Source organism: Populus nigra, chromosome 1, assembly GCF_951802175.1.
Source record: "Populus nigra chromosome 1, ddPopNigr1.1, whole genome shotgun sequence".
Taxonomy (NCBI): Eukaryota; Viridiplantae; Streptophyta; class Magnoliopsida; order Malpighiales; family Salicaceae; genus Populus; species Populus nigra.
The window spans coordinates 1,040,716-1,061,805 of NC_084852.1; the positions used below are offsets into that span (position 1 = coordinate 1,040,716).

Sequence of the window (21,090 nt, forward strand, 5' to 3'; positions counted from 1 at the left end):
GAGTAACATAAATCCATATGATTGTTTTAACTAGCAGAGTTCTAAGACTAGGCTCTAATTGATTACTACTAGAAAAAGGAAAAAAGAAGTTGCTTCCCTCTTTTCTCTTAGTAGTTGTTGAGATATGTCTCTCATGTTATGATTTATGATTTATGATAACAAAAGAAGTTATCAGTTCCACTTTAGTCTTACATTGTATCAATCACTTGATTTATATTTGAAAAGCACGACACCCCGAATGCTTTGCCGTGTAAGACTTTTGTTAGCCCTATGTCAGAATTCCTGAAAAATGTAGACATGAGATACAAAGATTTCTAACATCTTTCCAAAGAAAGAATTTGCTAACAGGTCAATTTTTTTGGCATTGATTCCTGTTATGCTGTTCAGGATTGTGTCTTGAGATAGAATATAAAAAAATGGTTAAAAAAACTATTGTTTCTTTTATGCAGAACCTGAGACATGCTGGATTTCTTTGAAATTTCTTATTCCTGTTTATAGAAAACTTTAATCTATAATACAATGCAAACCAATCTCTATCCATGATTTCGTCTACGATTTGTTCTCATGGAAAGAGGAAGAGGAGGCCGGATGGCCTGTTCATGCCTGAAGAAGTTGTCAGGATCAACTTTGGTCTTCACATGCACCAACCTGTAGAAGTAATCCTTGAAGTACTTGGTGCCCCAAACAGTTGCTTCTTCAATGCTTGTATTGGTATTCTTGGTCATCCCCAAATCAAGGTCCCTATAATTGAACATAAGGTGTCATGTACTCATAAACCTTCCTAATCCAATCTAGATGCTTTGCAACATTCTCTGAAGGATCATCCCAGATGGTCAAGTAGCGGATCATGAACAGGGTACCCTTTCTATGAGGGAAAGGAGTCTGATTTTCTGAAATTTTGCTCATCATTCCACCATATGGAGTAAATGCTATATTAGGACTGTCTTCTTTTAGTAACCATTCCCATAAGCCTTCAAGTATGGTTTCAGGTATGGGTTCTTCTGCATAGTCTGACTTTGCTTTGAAGTAATTCTTGAATAAATTCCTTCTTCCAAGTAAAAATTCAGTTGTTGTATCGTTGGAATACCCAGCCAAAAAGAGAACAGAATTGGTTCAGCTTGTTTCAATACAATCGTGTCTTGTCAAACCCAACTCAGGGAAGCTGTCTTGCAGAACTTGGAGGAGTCTTTTAGCATCACCAAGAAACAAGGAATGATAAATAGTTGATAGGGTTCTATTTCCTTTGTTACCAGCCGTAGCCAATTGTATAGTGACTCTGATGAAGAGATCCTTGTCAAGTTTATCAGCAACTTCTTGCCATCTATTGAGGATTTTAGCAGCACCTTGTTCCAAGGTCTTGGTAATCCTTGTTCCAATGATAAACAGTCACAGTGGATGGAACTGGAACCAACTTTACTTTCCAGGAAGTAATGATTCCAAAACTGCCTCCTCCACCTCCACTAATTGCCCAAAAAAGATCTTCCCTCATGGCTTTTCTGTCAATAACTCTTCCATGAACATCTATTATCCGAGCATCAATGACATTGTCTGCCACAAGGCCATATTTTCTCACCATGGAGCCATAAGAGGTGCAGAGACCAGCTGGGAAGCCGTGAGTTTTGCTTTTCACAGCAATTCTGTAGTAAAGCTCACCATTTGTGGCGCCCGCTTCAACCCATGCGCTACTATCATCAATATCAACACTAATGGATAGAAGCTTGGAAATGTCTATAAAAATGAATGTCAATAACAGCAGCTTGGATGTGAGATTCTTTCAATGGAGCGAGGATAAACTCAGGTTTTGGCAGTGAAGGCAGTGCGAACCTAAGATTTTGAGCTGAAGATTGTAAAATAGAAGTGAATGAAGAGTTCTGTGGAGCGTACAAGATGTTGGAAAAGGCAAAGGAGATTTCTGAATTGGAAGTGACAGTAACAAAGAAGGAAATAGAAATAGAAGACCAAGATTTGACAGAAGGGAAGAACCTGAACAGACCATTTTCCTGCTGCTTTAGCTTGTGTTTCAAGAATTGAAGTGTTACAAGATTCCTCTTACAAACAGCTGCTATCTGTTGGGATTCTTATCCTAACATCACTACTTAGCACAGCATGGATCATTTTGCCAAGAATCTATTTAATATTCAGTGTTCTGGGAATTCAAATCCATTGAAAATTTTGCCTGCCCATGACCGTGTATAGTGCTATGAACAATGAACTCTACTAAAATTTGAATTTTCCAGCATAAAAATTTGAGAAAATAAAACAAATCACATAATGACTTGAGTATTTTAAAATTCTCAAGTATACACATAATATTATTTAATAGCTCAACTCAATTTTTTTTATATAAATTAAACTTTTAAAATAGACTAATATTTTCTTATAAATAAATAAGGATCAACTATCAACTGAAAGTGGGCTGAGCCTAGCCTACAAAACTAGATCACAAGGTCCAAGGTATGTAAAAGGCTTTAATAGGCCTTGGATCTCACTAGTCTGGGCTCCTTGATCAATCTAACCAGATTTTGCATTAAGTATAATTGGTTATTTTAAAGAAAATGATTAATGTAACTTGGAGATCTTCAACCCATCTTTTTAGGGTGCACAAAGAGGTTTTTTTTTCTAAAATATAGGATTAAAGTTATTAAACTTATTCAATATAAAGCATGAATCACATACTGAATGAGTTAATCAAGATTAATTTATAAAAAAAAATATCATTTTAGTATTTGTTTTTTATAAAAAAAAAAGTTAAAAATATATTGTTTTTTTTTAAAAAAAATAAATCAGATTTTCATCAAGTTAACAAGGTTGTAGGTGAAATTAGATTTAATTGAATTAACTTCAATCATATTTTAAAAAAAAAACTTATCAAATCATTTAGATTTAACAAAATTAACTCTTATTTAAATATGTTTTGAAACCTGGCTGGCTGCTAGCTAGGTTTTAGGTTTAATAAGATTGCTTTGAGAAAATGAATGAAAATGGATTTAATTAAACCTGAATATAGGTTCAAAATATCCTATCACATTGTCCCTGCGCTCTACGCATTGTTAAGATAGGCAGAGCTTTGAATTCTAGACTACATACACAAACTTCAGAGGTAGAATCTTCAGATTTGGATATTCACGAGTGGCTAAAAAGTAAAAAACAGCGAAAATTTCTTTCGAAGAACAAATTAGCCTCAAGAATTTAACCATGCCGATTTTCCAACAGTTCTAAATGTCAAGATCTTGCTGAGATCATCTTCGTATCACCACCATGTTATCTCTTACAGCAGCTGTTTATCTTGTGACTAACAAAGCCAAAAAAAATTGAACAATTGAAGGACATGAGACAACTCGTCTAAAAATGTCCATCAATTTGTCTTGTCAACTAGTTAATCTTCTCATTACCAGTTAAAAATGTTGTCAAGTGAACTAATTATGTCTTGACATCATCAATCCTTCATTTTATTGAAATTTTAGTATCCTAATCTTGCTGGGTAAAGTATCTGCTTACTTTTAATGGTCAAGTCCATGCATCTCTAGCATGTCGCAATGAAAAGAGTGTTACAACACCATCTTGTGTTAATTTTATTTTGATTAGAAGAAATGATAGAGACAATAGCTAGTTTATTACTTTAAGCAAACTTTCTACTACATCTTGAACACACAATAGCTAGTTTATTACATCAGTTTTCTGTAAAACTTGCGAACAGGACATGTTTCTTTAATATTTCTGAACTCAACAAAACTAATAAAATCAAATTCAGTACAATATTATTCCCATAAAGACACATATATGATGATGCTCCAACCAATTATGTCTCTAGCTAATGAATCCCATGATGTCCCCTTCCTTTTCTTTTTCTAAAGGAGACTGGAAGTGGTGGGATGCTCTGCTCATGCCTGAAGAAGTTGCCAGGATCAACTTTGGTCTTCACTTGTACCAGCCTGTTGAAGTTATCTTTGAAGTACTTGGCGCCCCAAACGCTAGCTTCAATAAAGCTTGTGTTGCTCTCCTTGTTAATCCCCAAATCAAGGTCCCTGTAATTGACATATGCTTGCCTTGGAAACATGGAAACATAAGGCGCCATGTAATTGTAAAGCCTCCTGATCCAATCTATATGCTTAGAAGCATCCTCTGCAGGATTTTGCCACATGGTCAAGTACTGAATTTTGAAAAGGATACCTTTCCTATGCGGGAAAGGAATTGATGACTCTGAAATTTCGCTCATCATTCCACCATAAGGATTCCATATCATGAAAGGAGTCGCTTCTTCAAAATACCTTTCCCATATCCCCTCGAGTGCTGTTTCGGGTATGGGTTCTGTGACAAAATCTGACTTGGCTTTGAAGTAGTTCTTGAATGTTGACTTGCCTTGAAGCAAAACTTCAGGAGGAGTATTGGCTGGGTAGCCTGCGATGTACAGCACAGATTTCAGCCAGGTGGTTTCGGTGCAATCCTTCAGCGTCAAACCCAATTCAGGGAAGCCTTGCTCCATGACATTGAGTAGTCTTTTGGCATCACCTAGAAACAAGGCATTATAGGAAGTTGTGACAGTTCTTTTACCCTTTGTAGCACCATCAGCTGCTTGAATTATAACCCTGATGAAGAGATCCTCGTCAAGTTTATCAGCAACTTGCTGCCATCTGTACAGAAGCTTAGTGCCACCTTGTTCCAAGGTCTTAGTAACTGTAAAAACAGTCACAGTTGATGGCACAGGAACGAGTTTTACTTTCCAGGCAGTAATGATACCAAAGCTGGCTCCTCCACCACCTCTAATAGCCCAAAAAAGATCCTCTCCCATGGCTCGTCTTTCAAGAACCCTGCCACTAGCATCAATTATCCGAGCATCAATAACATTGTCAGCACCAAGGCCATACTTTCTCATCATGGAACCATAGGCACCTCCTGTAATGTGCCCACCAATGCCTAAACTGCTGCAAAGGCCACCTGGGAAGCCATGAGCTTCGCTTTTTTCTGCAATTCTGTAGTAAAGCTCACCGATCGTTGCTCCTGCCTGAACCCATGCACTATTATCTTCAATGTCAACTTGGACAGCTCGAAGCTTGGCTAGGTCTACAACAATGAATTGTGTTTCAATTTCAGTGGCATAAGAGAGACCCTCATAGTCATGGCCTCCACTGCGGACTCTAAGGTGAATTCCAAGCTGCTTACAGCAAATAACAGATGCTTGGACATGGGCTTCATACAGAGGAGTGAAAATAAACTCAGGTTTTGGCACCGAAGGCAACAAGTACCTCAGGTTTTGAGCAGTAGATTCCAAAGCAGCATTGAATGAAGAGCTATTGTCTGGGGTGTAGAAATCTGAGGCAGGAATGACAAATTCTGAATTTTGTGAGAGACACTGGACAAAACTATCTTTAATTGGAAGTGAAAATGTGAGTCCAGGAGATAGCAGCAGGACTACAAAGATTGAAAGAATGGAACACCTTGAAGGAACCATTTTCCCTGCTTCTTTTTTTTTCTTGCTGTTTAGCAGCTAAACTTTAGCTAAGCCTGTGTTCCAAAACCAGGTCACAAGACTTCTCTTATAGAGGGTCTGCAGTGTTGATGACTCCATGGTTGATCTAATCCTAACGTCACGTTAACGAAGTTTGCATTTAGATGATCAAGAGTCTATTAATTAATTCAACCCATTGTGTGTGGTCCCTTAAGTTTCCACAACTGTTTAAATCAGTCCCTACTCTATCTTTAGGCATGCCAACAGCCCTCAAAGTTTGAATCTATCTGGTCAAATGCAGCCCTTTCATCCTCTTGAATCTACGAATAGAGAGAGCGAAGGTTGTCTTGCTTAAAATTGAAGTAAATACAGGGGTTATTCCAACAAATTTTCTAAACTTGAAGGACCAAGCAAATGAATTTACCTTACGATTTAATGCGATGGAAATCAAACAATTAATGTTCACGAGGATTTTTATGATATTGTCAACAACCGACTTGTAAGTCTACCTAAATTAAAGGTGTTCGTCATATTCTCCGTTTTTGTTGTGAAAAATTTATTGAGGTGTACGGGGTTAGGCAGCATGCATGTCGAGAAAGATTTGACGGTATTCAAGTTAGGATATCCGTACATACATATTAAAAGAGAGACAGACACAAGGATAAAAAATAAATATATTTTTATTTTTATTTTTATTGTTAAAGTAATTATTGGTATATTTACAAGTAGTTGTTATTTGTGAATACGTTCATAATACAACAAATAGGCCTCCACTACCTGAGAATAACCATTTCTGATAATTTTAACCCAATTAACAAGTTTTATTTAATTATTCTCTATTCATTCCTCTACAGAACTTCGCAAGGAATTTGCTTCCAAGTCAAAGTAGAACCCCATTAGTGAATTGGTCTTTTACCTATGCTATATTATTGGATCTATTTAGCGTTTGGGAGTATCTTTTAAAAGCATTTTAAAAAAAAAATTTAATTTTTTTAAAAAGGATATATTTTTGATGTTTTCAAATATTTTAATGTACTAATCTTAAAAATAATTTTTAAAAAATTAAAAAATATTATTAGCATACTTTTTTGAATAAAAAAATCTTTTAAAAGCAACAACAATCATACTCTGGCCAAACATTCAATAGAACAGTAGCTTCCATGGCATTATTCTAATCATTTTAACAATCCCTCCATCAATCATTTTTTTTTATCTCTTTTTTTCTGTACCCCCGCTCAGGAATTTGTTTTCCTTCATATTTCATCATTGTTATTTTTGTTATTATCTATTTTATTTGAAATTATTTGTATAATTAAAATTATATTTTAATTTTATTATTCTTTAATTTTTTTTATTTATTATATTTGATCTTTATTCTTTTAATTATTATTTATTATATTTGAAATAATTTATAAAATTATATTTGTTTTTTAATTTCATCATCTTGTTCTTTTTATTGCTATTTTTATATATTTTATCTTTATCTTGGTTTATTTTATTTATCAATTTCATCCTTATTATTTAATTTAATTTAATTTTTATATTAAATTTAGTCTAAACTTTTTTATTGCTATTTTTTAGTCTTTTATTATTTTCTTGATTTATTTATTTTTTAATTTCACCTCTATTTTTTTTGTTATCATATTCTTATTTATTTTTTTTATCAAATATTAAGATTTTTTAAGAATATTTAGAGGGTATTTTTTTCATAAAGTTGGTAAGCTTTTATTTTTTTTATTAGTCATTGAAGTTTTTTTTATATAATTATATTATTAAATTAACACAATTTATTGAAACCATAAACTGAGTTCTAAATTTATTTTATTTTTTCAAAACCACTGTCATTGAGCATATCTTTTTTTGTGCGAAGGAAATTTTAGCCCGACCCGTGCAGACAACTTATCAAGTTATGAACTAGGTAGAGAATGCAAAGGCAAGAAACAATATTTGACCATATCAAGATTTCTTCTTGAACTCCCGACCATCAGTCATAATTAATTAGGATCAATCAATCACAATCAATATTCATCAACTAGAATTCACCATGATTGATCGACTATGATTATCAAGTGCAAGCTACTTGAACTATACTTTCATGTTCCTAGTTGAATTCGAATTTTATAGTAAAGTTACAGAGTTTTAGTTTGATTTTTCATAATTACAAGTCATAATTTCATTTGATTTAGATTTTTTCTGTTTAAATTTCTTTTATTAAAAGGAGTCAGTTTAAACTCCTATATAAATAGCTTCACGTATTATTTTATAAAAAGATAATAAAATAAATATAATTAACTTCATAATTCATAATTTTATTTCAACGAATATGATTAAAACTTGGAAATTATTAAATTTATCTTTTAAATTTATCTTTTTGATTGCGATGTTTATTTTCCATCAACAAGTCTCAATCATTCATATTTTATACGTTTTATACAATGTTAAAGAGAAACATTACATGTGACGAACATCATACACGTTTTTTTAATGATGCGGACATCATTCATTCGTTTGGAAGAAAAAAACCAAAAATTATATCGTAAAAGAATAAAAAATAAAACTGTTATTATAATCTTTTAATTTACAATAATTTTCCCACAATATTTAAATTTTATTATAATTACCTAGTTCAAATTAAGATCAGGTTCTTTGCCAATTGATCGTTGAGTAGTTATGTTTTCTATCTTTTCTTGCACAATTCAACTAGTTAGTGCTTCAAGTTGTTTTAAACACGTTTTGTCTTCGAAGTACTAGCTAGAAGCAACTCATCCTCTTGTTGCTGTCAATCTTAAATATTTGTGGCTTCAAGCAATTAGTTTTTTTGGTTAAGAATTGACCTCTCCCCATGTTCCATTTGCAATTTGAAGCAGGAGCAAGAAAGAGTGGAGTGAAGTGAGCTTCTTGTGTTAAATGTAGAGTACTACATCTAATTAAATAGTGGTCTAGAACTGAAAATATATATATATAAAAAAATCAATAAATTATACCCAAAAATTGCTTAAAAATCATTGATTTCTATTCTTTCATTCCAACACTAGTAGTCCTCGAGAGAAAATCAAAGTTGAAATCTAAAAATATCCAATATTTTCAAGTTGATTTTTTCTTAATTTTTTCTTAATATCCTGAAGTCATATATAAAATAAAATCGAAAAAAATCATTTTAAACCCTGCTAATTCTCAATATACAGATTATAATATATTTTTCTTCCACTCAAAAGATAAAAGGAAAACTAATTTTTTTAAGACTGAATTGCTAATCATTTTACTTGGGTCATGAGACATTTTTTTTTGTGTGATTTAATTGTTTCTTAAAAAATATTAAAGTAATCTTTTTAGATTTTTTTAATTATTTTGATATACTAATGCTAAAAACAAATAAAAAATAAAAAAATATTATTTTAATTAAAAGTATTTTGCAGTGCATTGTTAAACACGTTAAAAAAAATACAAAATTATTAAAAAAAAACACGCAGAGTTGAAAAGAAAAAAAATAGAAATATCATCGAAAAAGCAAGAGAGAGAAAAAAGATGTCAATTAGTAAAGCTAACCATCACAGAAAATGAAGTGGGGGCTCGCTGAACCCTGTGGGTCTGGTCCTTGATATATATATATATATTGGTAAAAATATTTAAAATATATTTAAAAGATGTCAATATTGGTAAGCTTTTGTTATTATTTCAAGACAGAAAAAATAAAAATTAAGAAGACTTGTTACCATATAACTTTTATTTTAAAATAAATTTAAAAATTATTTAAAATTTATATTTAATTTATATTTTTTTTCTTAGTTTTCCCATGCATACAAAACCACGAACAGGGCTCCATTACGTCAGACTAGTCTCGAAAGCAAACGCCCATTTCAAATAATTAAAGTGGATATGACCATGATTCACGTGAATTTATTTTGGCTAAGACTGTTGAATGAATAAGCACATCACGGTACCTCTACTTTATATATTTAGTCAACTCAATCCTTTATCTTTTATCCTTTTCATATCCGTCCCTATAATTTCAATTAACGACTTCAGCCCTCGATCTAACTCTGTTAAAAGCATGTATTTTATAAACATAAACATACATTTAATGGTGATACATATCTATAATTATAATTGAGATTTGAATTCCTTCTTCGTTATAAAGATGCCTAATAAATTAGGGATTAAATTGCATGTTTACAATACTTTTTCAAAGCATGGATTTGATTATTAATTAGATAATTACATCTTGAACTCTGGAAAAGATGGGTCTAAAAGAGAATATATTTTAGAAAATTCCCCTTCTCCACCTACAAAAGATATAATATAAAATTTTTATAGTGAGTTTGCCCATGCTAGGCACCACGTCAATGTTTTGTAATAAATATATTTTTCTTTTTATTTTTTTTTTGTTTTAGTAATATTAAGATATCATCAAGACTTCACAAGTAATTATCATCGTCAACCATCTAATAGGTGATCTAGTAATGAAAGTTTGAGACTAAAAAATTTGATTTTCCTATAGTTTCAGGTTAGAGCCCTGTTATTGTTAATATGATGGCCACTAAAGATGTATATGGTCATTAACTTCAAGATCCGTGGGATTCGTTGAGGTATGGACAAGCTGATTCGGACATTCATTTTAATAAAATAATAATAATAATAATAATAATTATTATCATCAGCTTTTTCAAGGAAAAGTAGATATTATACCTTTTCCCCTGCAATTAATGTTAATAAAATGATCTAGCTAGGGTCAGAGTAGTGGAGTAGTTCCATGATCATCACCCTTATTTAATGTATATATAAGATCATAATTGAGTAACATGCTTTTTGAGAATTGACTTGATAATGACTCGTAGTTAATTGTTTATAAATTCAGCTTGATTTATAAATTGATTTAAAACTTGTATTAGATTAAAAAACTTAACTTAAATTAATATATCTAGATAAACTCAAAATAATTTTATTTCAAGATTTTTAAAGTAAAATTAATATTATTTTGAATTTTAAATAATTTAAAAAAAAATTACCCAATTTTGTTTAGAACTCAATATTAAACGGGTGCTAAGCCCTAAGTTGAATCGAATTCATTTTCACATTTGTGCCCTCTAATTCATTAGTTTCTAGTCAACTGTGGGTCTGAATGTTCTTCAAGCCACAATATGATGGAGCGGTGTGTGATCCATGTATTCCATTAATTCAGTGCCTCTAGTCAAGCGAAACATTTTAAGATCACACATTTAAAAAATCTCGAATTTGAAACATTTAAGAGGGAAGGTCGAGACTCAAAAATCAAAACGACCTTGATGTTTTATCATCTTTCAAATTTTTTAAATGATGGATTTTTCTTTATAAATGTTTTTTTATTAATTTGAATCATAATTTTCACCGCAACTTGAACAATCTAGCTTTAAAAAAATATTTTTGAAGTGTAATAATAGTTGCGGTTCAAAATATTTTTACTCAGAAATACATCAAATTATATCTTTTTATTTTTTAAAAATTATTTTTAACATCAGTACATTGAAATAATATAAAAATATAAAAAAATTAATTTTAAATATTTTTTAAAAAATATAATTTCAACCACCACGTTGCATATGACAGTTATTCTCGTAGTAATGTGATCAAATGCTTTTTAGGGTATTGAAGATAAGCTTGAAGAACAAGTTAATTAGAAATGGAACCATCAGTCAAGATGATAATGACCTTACTCGGAAGGCGAAACCCTAGAGAATTGAACCAAAGTCTAAAGTAGCAAATATGTTCCACGTTCAAAGGAACAGGATCCTTTGCCATCATCATCGTTAATTTGTTCAGATTTTTCACAACTTTCTCTTACTATAAAATTGTTAGCGCATGCATTCAAGAGCATTTTCGCCGCTTCATGCGCCAAGTTTCCAGACCTTTATCAACGTTCCCCTTCTGCGCTAAATCAATGCCATAACTTGGAGTTTTCTTTTTCTCTATTTGAATACATTTAGAAACGTGGCTGCGGTTGTATTTTTAAAAAAGTTAAAATTTTTTTTGTTAAAATTTAATATAATTTGTATGTTTTGGATCGTTTTGATATGCTGATGTCAAAAATAATTTTTAAAAAATGAAAAAATATCATTGGCATGCATTTTGACACGAAAAATTATTTAAAAAGCACTCACAACCGCACTGCCAAACACATTTTCCTTCCTTCAAGTAAAGTAAGTGTATTCAATTTTTAATTTGCTTTTTGTTAATAATGAGTTTAAATCTTTTAAGGTTATTACATGTTTACATGATCATTAATTTAAAATTTATAAAATTAATCGAGATCTATATAAGGTAGTCTGAACGAACACGTAAATTAAAAAAAAAATATACAGCGTGTTCGTAGGGTAAAAACCAAAAGGCCATGGTCAATCATCCGGTCATTGAAGCTGGATTTCCAAAACAAGAGAAAGAAAATTGATCATTATTTAACTTTATGGAGTCGCCAAGCTTGGACTAATGGGTGTCAAATACTTCAAATCACATCACCTACCAGGAAGCATTATATTTGGTGAAAATGGTATATATAATGGCCCAATTCTACGTTTCACAATGCCTACTACACCCCTTGGGTATGCATGCGTACCACTTTCCTCTGTATTTAGTGGCCCATCCTCAAAATCCCCTTTTCATTTTACACTTAGAAAAGTCTAGCATCTTGGTATATGCATTCATTCAACCACTGCCATTATTAATCTTGCGAGCACGTACGAATCAGATTTTTCCAAGGTCTCTTTAAACCATGGCCATTAGTTTGGACAACACAGGAGAAGTTGGATGGAGTGGTGGTGGTTGTGCATTATGAATTTTAGCTTAATTTTGTTTTTAAATCTGAGTATTTATCACAATTTAAAATGAAAAACATGTTTGAATATAAAAGATAAATAACTTTTAAAATTAAAATGAGGAACCTAAGGAGTATAGCTCAATTGGTTACGTCATATATTTGTTTCCTGAAGATCACCAGTTTGAGTATTACAAATCTCAAGATCACTGCAAGTTTACATGGTCATTAACTTCAGGACCCGTGAATTAGTTGAGATACATGTAAACTGGTCTAAATACCCACATTAATTAAAATAAAATAAAAAGGCTAAGTGTATTGATAATTCAACTAGTATTTCTTAGTACTAAAAGATTCCATCCCATTAAAGAAAGTTTATATATCAATGTTTTCCAAGTAAGATGACGCTGTCAAAGTATACATAATGGTGCACAGAAAGGAGTTTTTCTCTTGGATTACGCTGGTTTTCATGGCTTCTAACCAGAAAAGAAACATTATGATAAGCAAGCATGGATGCTAATGACTTGCTGTCTGGTCATTAATTTAATTCCCTTACATATAGATGCTGACAAGAAATTTGTTGTGATATAACTTGGAATCTTATTCACTGATCACCAAATAAATTATTGCTCTCCCACTATGAGATCATATGTAAATAATTAACAATGTTGTCCTTAAGAGGTTGTGGCAGTTAAAAATGATTTGGATAAACATAAAATAGTACAAAAGAAGTCTTTCATACATACTGGATAACGAAATTAATTGCTCCAAAAATATTTTATTATCTGAAGATGTCAGAATAACTTTTTATATCCGTTATTGATATTCTCTTCTATATTATTAAAAAATATACATTTTAAATAAAACTGAAAAAACTGTAAATTAAATAGAAAAAAAATCTAAATTAACTCTAGATTAAATAAGAAAACATGACCAATCCTAAATAATAATTACTAGATGTAATTTGGATGTCTAACTTTTTTTTTATTATTACCATGGATATCCGGGTTAGCTTGCGCGTACCTTGATTAATTTCACGGGTCTTGAAATTAATGATCATGTAAGTCTCTAGTGATCATCATATATACTAACAATTACAGGGTTCGAACTTGAAGTTACAGGGAAAACAAATATCTCGGTTCCAAGCTCAGGCCACTTACTATATAGTTAATTTAGATGTCTTACTTAACTCTATTGGTTATAAAACCTTAACCCCATGTGAATCCAAACTTCTAAAATCTCGTAGGAAAAAATTAGTTTGATATAATAGTTAAATTAAAAATTATGCGTTTAGGAGTCTCCTGCTCTGCTAACTATTAAGAACTTTTGACACTAAACTCCAGAGTAACTAACCATTTATTATAAAATATGGAGAGAAAATTGGTTTGTTCCTTGCGTGATCCTTCTGCCGTCAAATTTAAGAAGCGGCTGTGAGTGAAAATGGAAGAAGCCGACTTCTGAAGACCTAGCTTGGAGCCATGGATATCCTTGCATGAGAGTCAGGCCGTAGTTCAAAATACTTCAAATATCATTAGAACAAAATTTATCATTATAAAAGAAATAGTTTCAGTAACCCTAACCAGTTCCCATGCCATGTCTGCAACTACACCATGATCATGAGTTTAGTTAATCCAATGTGTAAAGAATTTAAGGATTTAATAAAGCACATATATAGCAGAGCTGGCTCTCACTATAGAGTATAGAAGCCCATACATTGTTAAAGATATTTACTTTGTAGCTTTACTTGTTCATTCAAGCTGGCATCCTTTTTACTTTTCATAGTCTCATGTGATGTCGGCTGAATTCTTGGAAAAGGAAGAAGCCTTGGATGGATGATTTTTCACCAATAATATCTTCCTTGCTTCTTCAAATCTTTGCCCCCCTCGCAATTTCTTTGAAAATACTACTCTTATATTTCAAATCAATTAAGAAATGCTCTAAAAGACAAAATACATGGGGAAAATATTGTTCTTTAAGTCACTGTTCACATCACTGTAAATTACCCCAGTGACTTGTCCCTCCTTTTTTCCTAGTCTCTGTTTTTTTTATTACACTTTTATGCCAAAATTAATGATTAATTAAAGCACATTTATTAAAGAAGGGCAAGATTCAAATATAAAGGACTAAGATGAAAAAAAAACAACAAAAAAAAATAGTTTTCCTAAACTTGAAACTAAACATATATTTTGGTACTCCAACTTTTCCAATTATAAATCCCTAATAATTTATGAAATTCAATTTTGATCCCAAACTTTATTTTTTTATTTTTTTGTTCTTAATTTGAGAGATAAGAGAGAAAGTGATTGGATTCTAGTGATAGATAGAAAAAGTAAAAAAAAATCTCGATTAAAACTGATTTTGGACATAACAATAGGTGGTTTGGTATCAATAAGTTCTTATTGACGAAGAAAGCTTATTCAAGATGTTTTATTTTTCCTTGAACTTTTCTAAAATTGTAGATCTAAACCCAAAATTTTTTTTTATTCTGAGTTGATTGTGAGTTTTTGAGCCAATTCTTGGATGATTAGAGGTTATTGACATACTTTAGAAGGTGTTTAAAGGTTTTCTTTTTGTTTTTTTGGATCGAAATATAATTGAAAGTGGGCTTTTTTTGGTCTGAAGCATACCAGTCCGATTTCCTTGCGACTAGAGGTCACCAAAATCTAGGTAGTGGGCTACTTCAGGTCCAAGCGTGCCTGAACTTTTTCTGGAGGCCTAGGAACTTTAAGCCTTCCTAGTTCGAGAGACTGTCTTTTTTGCTTCTTTTTTATTATTATTTTTATTCATTACAATTGTATTTTTTTTTAATTTCATCATATTTAATTAATTATTATTTGAACAATGTAATTTATTTCAGTGTGAATGTTTTTTCCAATCATTTTGATATTTTGTTAGTTATTGATTTTATAAGTATTTATTTTAGATAAAAAAATTATATATATAAAAAATTTATTGAGCCTAGTTGAGTTTATGATCTGAGTTACAAGTTTGACTAATTAATTTTGACTGTGTAAGGATTGAGCTTGATAATATATTTTTTGTTGTATAAATAGTTGATTTTTTTAATTAGATGTATGTACGAACTTTTTGAATTCTGCTTTGAATTTTTTTATATACAAAAATACTATGTAAAAATCTATATATACATTTTAGATGATGATGATATTTTTGCATAAAACTTATGTCATGGTACCAAGTAACGGTCCGTGATTTGATGCAATCTATAATGGAATATGGAGCTTTCAGATAGTGATTGAAAACTGAAGTTGAAAAATAGACAAATAAAGCAATCACATGGTTTATTTCTGAATTTCAAAGTTTTGTCTGTCGGGTAGATGAGGAATTTCAGAATTGTTAGAAAATATGAGCAAACAGCTTGAGACAACAGACATTTTCAATCAGATTTTAGTTGACTCTGCTGCATTTGGTTAATAATTTAATTGGTTAAGATTGATTATTTTAGTTTCTTTAGTTCTATGAATGTGTTTGACAAGGCAAACACCGAAAGATTGCAGATTTATGTGGTCTATCAAGTCGATCTTCTGCCAAGAACTCTTGTTCAAGTAACTCAGAACAAAGGAATATATATAGGCTTTCTGGAGGCCTAGTCCAATTCAGTCATTTTGGCTGTGGATCTTCTGTAAGTCAAACAGGAAGAGGCCCAATTGTGCACAAGGACTTCGAGACTTTTGAGCCTAACCCAAAATTGGGAAGTCCATGCACAACTCTTACAGGTGAATCATAGACAAGAGGCTGAAAGCTAGGCATTGGATACCTGTATCTCCTTTAAAAAATAATATAGATTATATTTTAAAATTTTATTTAACAAGTTAATTTTTTTAGTTGAGATAATTCGAGTTCAAATTTTATTATCTCTATTTATTTAATAAAAAAAATAAATACATGATAATATAGATTTATGCAAGTTTTAAGCTTAAAGAGTTTTTATTTAAAAGAACATGTTAGAGTATAATATAAATTATATTTTAAAATTTTATTTAATCATTTAAATTTTTAAGTTGAAATAGTTTTTTGGGCAAAACTAGGCCCGAAGCAAACAATAAATTGAGATTTAGCATTTCTCTGAGGCTTTTTACTTTAACTTAAAATTTGCTAAATAGTTTATTAATATCTATCCTGTTGTTACCAATATGTTGTACAATATCTTGGGGTAAAGTTTATTTGAGGTTCCTTTTTCTTTGCAGCACAGGAATGCTTTGTTCATTCCTGAAGAAATTGGAAGGATCTGTTACAGTCTTAACCCGCGCTAGTCTCTTAAAGTTGTTCTTGAAATACTTCAAGCCCCAAACACTTGCCTTTGCAAAGCTGGTATTTCCATAATTATTCCTGCCCAAATCAAGATCTCTGTAGTTGAGATAGGCAGCTCTTGGTGAGTTTGAAACGTAAGGGGCCATGTAGGCATACAGTTTTCTCATCCATTTTAGGTTCTTCTCTGTTTCCTCTTCCACATCCCATGTTATAATGTACTGGATTTCGAAAATATTCCCACTTCTGTGTGGGAAAGGTGTTTCCGAGTCCGAAATCTCACTCATTCTCCCTCCATAAGGTGTCAAGATCAACATTGATGTCTCCTCTTCAAGGAGCCTTTTATACAGCCCTTCCAGGCCAGTTTCTGAAATAGGTTCCTTAACGTAATCCGATTTCCCTTTGAAGAATCCCTTAAACTGAGCAGTCCTGCTAAGTAGAACATCTAAGGAGTCACTTGGTGAGAAGCCACCAAAATAGAGGACAGATTGGATCCAACTCATTTCACTGCAGTTTTCGCGCATTAAGCCCAACTCAGGGAAGCTATCTTGCATCATAGGGAGAAGTTCCTCAGCCCTGCCAAGAAACAATGACACAAACGAAACTTGAATAGTTTTATTGCCATTGGGGCTAGAGGTAGCAACTGCTATAGTAGCATGGAGGAAAAGGTCTTCATGAAGCTTATCTCCAATGTTTTGCCACTTATGAAGAAGATTGGTTGCACCTTGCTGTAAGGTCTTTTCGATATTGAAAACAGTTACAGTTGGAGGAACCGAAACCAATCTAACTTTCCATGAGAAAACGACTCCAAAGCTAGCCGCTCCCCCTCCTCGAATGGCCCAAAAAAGATCTTCTCCCATTGATTCTCTATCAAGAATTCTTCCATTAGCATCAACTATCCTAGCATCAATAACATTATCAGCTGCTAAGCCATACTTCCTGAATATGGTACCAAATCCACCTCCACTGAAGTGTCCCCCAACTCCTACCGTAGGACAAGTACCTGCCGGGAAGCCATGGACCTTGCTTTTCTCCGCAATTCTGTAATATAACTCTCCTATGCTTGCACCTGCCCCGATCCATGCCGTCTCATTCTCGATGTCAACACTGATGGAACTAAGTTCAGCAAGATCAACAAGTACAAATTCTTGATAAGACAGGAAAGACAGGCCCTCGTAGTCGTGGCCTCCACTTCGAACTCTTATTTGCATATCATATATCTTGGCACAAACAATGGCTGCTTGGATTTCAAGCTCATTAAATGGAGTGATTATAAATTGAGGTTTCAGAGTTGAAGTGTTCAAGAATCTGAAATTTCGAATGGATGACTGCAGAACCGATGAGTAAGCAGAGCTATTTTTAGTAAGGATAACTTCTGAATATGATTTGGAATGCTGGATATGAGATGAAAAGCATTGCAAGAACATCTCATGAGATGAACTTGAATTTGCTGACCGAGCTAAAGAGACTAAAAGTATAAGAAGTAAAAGACGCATGCTGAAGTTTGATCTTTCCATTTTTTTTCCTTCAGATTGTGATGCATCAACACAAGGTAAGTTGCATCTTTATAGCCACTTGCCAATTTATGCTGATCACAAATTTCATTCAAAGAATGGAAACTTCAAAGTCCAAAATGAAGAACTTTCAAAATTATTCCAAGACTTTTCTATTTTCTTGAATGCATCAGCCATTAAATCAGCGTGACAGCTAGAGTTGGATTCCATACTGACCGGTTTAGAGGTGTTAATGAATGAGGCATAAGAGGCTGAAAGATTGGTGAAAGAGATGGCAAGCAGATCTTCAGCAGCCTATAACATCCAATCCTTTCAATTAGTCAAACCATGTTACATGCAGTAAAAACAAAATCTGAGCAAATGGCTGGGGAAAAAGGGTTGGCCAAAAAGAGAGATTTTATGTTATTTAAGGAGTAATTATCAAATATATACGAGTATGATCGTAGTAATTAAACCCAGTTCAAATAGAGGGTGGTGTTGTTTTGGGAAAAAAAAAAATTACTGGATCGATTACATTTACACCCAGTAGATTAAAAACATCAATTTCAAATTAAATTTTTTACACCCAGCCTCAGCCAGATGTAGATTAGCTAAGTTCCAGGTCAAATCTATTAGACCCACTAAATTAATAACATTAACTTTGAATTAATTTTTTTACACTCAGCCTATAAAAGTCAAATAACATAAATTATTTTTATTATTATTATTCTTTTTAGTATCAAGAACAAACATCAATTGGTTCTCCATTGACCCAGCAAAAATTCAGCCCAGGAGTCCTGAGCCCAAATCAGCCTAAGCAAAAGCCATCGCATAAGACCCACCCAGTTCAGCTCCTACCCAAACTATCATGCCCAAGATGCTACACAAATATTCCTGCTGGAGATAGGAAACAGAATGCTTTCGATTTCCACCGTTCCTTGTCCTCGTAGGAAACGGAAAGGAATTCTATTAGGTTTCCTACTTAATGATGAATCCTTATATTACACTGACTAGCTACCATATATATACGTTACTTTCTTCTTCCATATAAATCCATGAGCCGCTAGCACAACTTGTTTACCTTCTTCTGCTATATCTCAATATTTCCTCTTACATCTCCCCTACTATTTTTTTTACGTCTTTTATGCTTAACACCAATTACGTTAATGGGTTGTACTCAGAATCTTGATTCGGATACTGATGAATCAACATCAAAGAATGTCCATAGCCAGAGAACCGAAAGCATATCTGGCTTTGTCATGCAAAGAATAATAAGGTCAGGATTTTCTTCTATCTTTTTGTCTCCTGACAATACAACTTCGCGTCCTACACTATCCCTCGATTTCTTACCTTGTTCTGTAAAGATTGAGGCTTCGACAAACCAAGGTCTCTTGCTTTGCACGCATTTCCCGCCACATATCGAAACATTCCGAAGGTTTATGTGTGCAAGCCCACTACAAAACAATGGAAACAAATTCCGAATCCAAAGACTCGATATAGGAATAAAGCAATTGGTATGATTGTGTTATGTTCAAGACCTTTGCATTACAAGATTGTGAGATTTTCTCAGCCTAAGTTTCGTACGGATAGAGATTCCTATCGATTTAACAATCTTCGATGCGAGGTTTTTGATTCAAAGATCCATGCATGGAAGCAACTGAAGGAAGTAATTTTGTCCGAGTCATTCCTTGGTTTTAATCCTGCTGTATCTGCTTGTGGTTCACTTCATTGGCTTACGTTTGGATGTAAAATTTTTGCCTTCCATGTGAAGGAAGAGATATATAGCATGATTTCGCTACCCGAACCGGTTCGTAAGAATTATCATCAAAAGATCATGATGCTCGGTGAGTTTGAGGGAAATCTTGCCCTAATATGTAAAGAGGAAGGCGAACGTTTCATGGAGCTATGGATCATCGAGAACTATGATAGAAAAATATGGAAGAAGAAGCAGATAGTGAACTTTGAAGCTTTAACAAAAGAGTTACCATATATTATCCTTACTGGCGTCTGCAATGCTAATGTTGCATTAAGGGATGGAATTGATAAGTTGACATTTTTCAACTTAAAAGATGGAAGAACTAAACCTTTGAGACTGGAGATGGGCTTTGATGTTGTGGAGACCTTTTCATTTGAGTCAGATTTTGAGCCTTATGTGGATGAATCTGTGTTGGAGGATCCAAGAGGAAACCAAGAACAAGAGAATTGAAACCAAGAAAGTTTTTCATGATTAAGTTGGTTGAATTCTTTAGATTTTTAGTGTCTAACACTACTCTTAATCTATTTAGGAGTCGTTCGTTCATTGTTTTTATGGCAAAGAATTTTATTGATTTCAATGTTCTGTTGTTGGACCGTTGGTTTATGATTGCTATCCCTATGGTATTCAATTTTTCTGCCAATATATGAGAATGTTTAATTGTAAGACAATATACAATTGATTTAGAATGGTTTCACCGTATGCTATAAATCAAATAAAATTTTAGTCACTTTGGGAAATTACCTATGATTGATAGTTTAATTTTGTTTCTTCAGCTAGTGTTGATATCTTCTTTTTTTAGAAGATCTTGATATTGATTTACACAAAAAAAAACCTCAATCATAAAATATATTTGATAAAGGGGTTGCGATAACTTTTTATACATATTCATAGTTTTTAGATCTGGTCTGGTGGCCGGTCCAGTTCAAGGCCCGGGTTTTGACCGGGTCACCCGAGTAAATTTTTTTATAAAAAAAATTAAAAGTTAAGGGGTTGCAACCGGGTTTTTGACCGGATCAACTGTGTCGCCGGGTCACACCGGGTTTTTCCTTTCCCTATTTTTTCTTCAACCTGGTCCGATTCCAGCCACGGGTCAGTTGGGTCTCGGATCAACTTGCCAGGCTAGACCGAGTCTTAAAACTATGTACAGATCCTAATAAAAAATACAACAAAAACATGAAAAAACATATTTTTATTGTTTATGTTTTTTATACTATTAAAAATTATACATAACAGTAAATACAACCGCAAGCATAATTATAATCTCCGAAAGAAATAGGGCCATACTCTATTTGACTTGTTGGTCTTCGAACGTAATACAGGTGTGGTTAATTATTTTTCAAATAAA

At 32.6% G+C, this 21,090-nt stretch overlaps 3 protein-coding genes and 1 pseudogene across 3 annotated transcripts; 1 reads left to right on the forward strand and 3 right to left on the reverse strand.

The window, feature by feature from the left end:
• Nucleotides 1–533: 533 nt before the first annotated feature.
• On the reverse strand, nt 534–1,996 carry LOC133670532 (monolignol oxidoreductase AtBBE-like 13; annotated as a pseudogene).
• A 1,598-nt stretch (nt 1,997–3,594) lies between these two features.
• On the reverse strand, nt 3,595–5,552 carry LOC133674016 (monolignol oxidoreductase AtBBE-like 15). Its single transcript, XM_062094975.1, has one exon. It carries the CDS (start codon nt 5,447–5,449, stop codon nt 3,812–3,814), a length of 1,638 nt encoding a protein of 545 aa, XP_061950959.1. The 5' UTR covers nt 5,450–5,552; the 3' UTR covers nt 3,595–3,811.
• A 10,756-nt stretch (nt 5,553–16,308) lies between these two features.
• On the reverse strand, nt 16,309–18,016 carry LOC133698579 (tetrahydroberberine oxidase-like). Its single transcript, XM_062121592.1, has one exon. The coding sequence runs from the start codon at nt 18,011–18,013 to the stop codon at nt 16,409–16,411; it is 1,605 nt and encodes a 534-aa protein (XP_061977576.1). The 5' UTR covers nt 18,014–18,016; the 3' UTR covers nt 16,309–16,408.
• A 1,139-nt stretch (nt 18,017–19,155) lies between these two features.
• On the forward strand, nt 19,156–20,195 carry LOC133670550 (uncharacterized). The gene is made up of 2 exons (XM_062091066.1): nt 19,156–19,424; nt 19,526–20,195. The coding sequence occupies exons 1-2, from the start codon at nt 19,156–19,158 to the stop codon at nt 20,193–20,195; spliced, it is 939 nt and encodes a 312-aa protein (XP_061947050.1).
• Nucleotides 20,196–21,090: the final 895 nt, after the last annotated feature.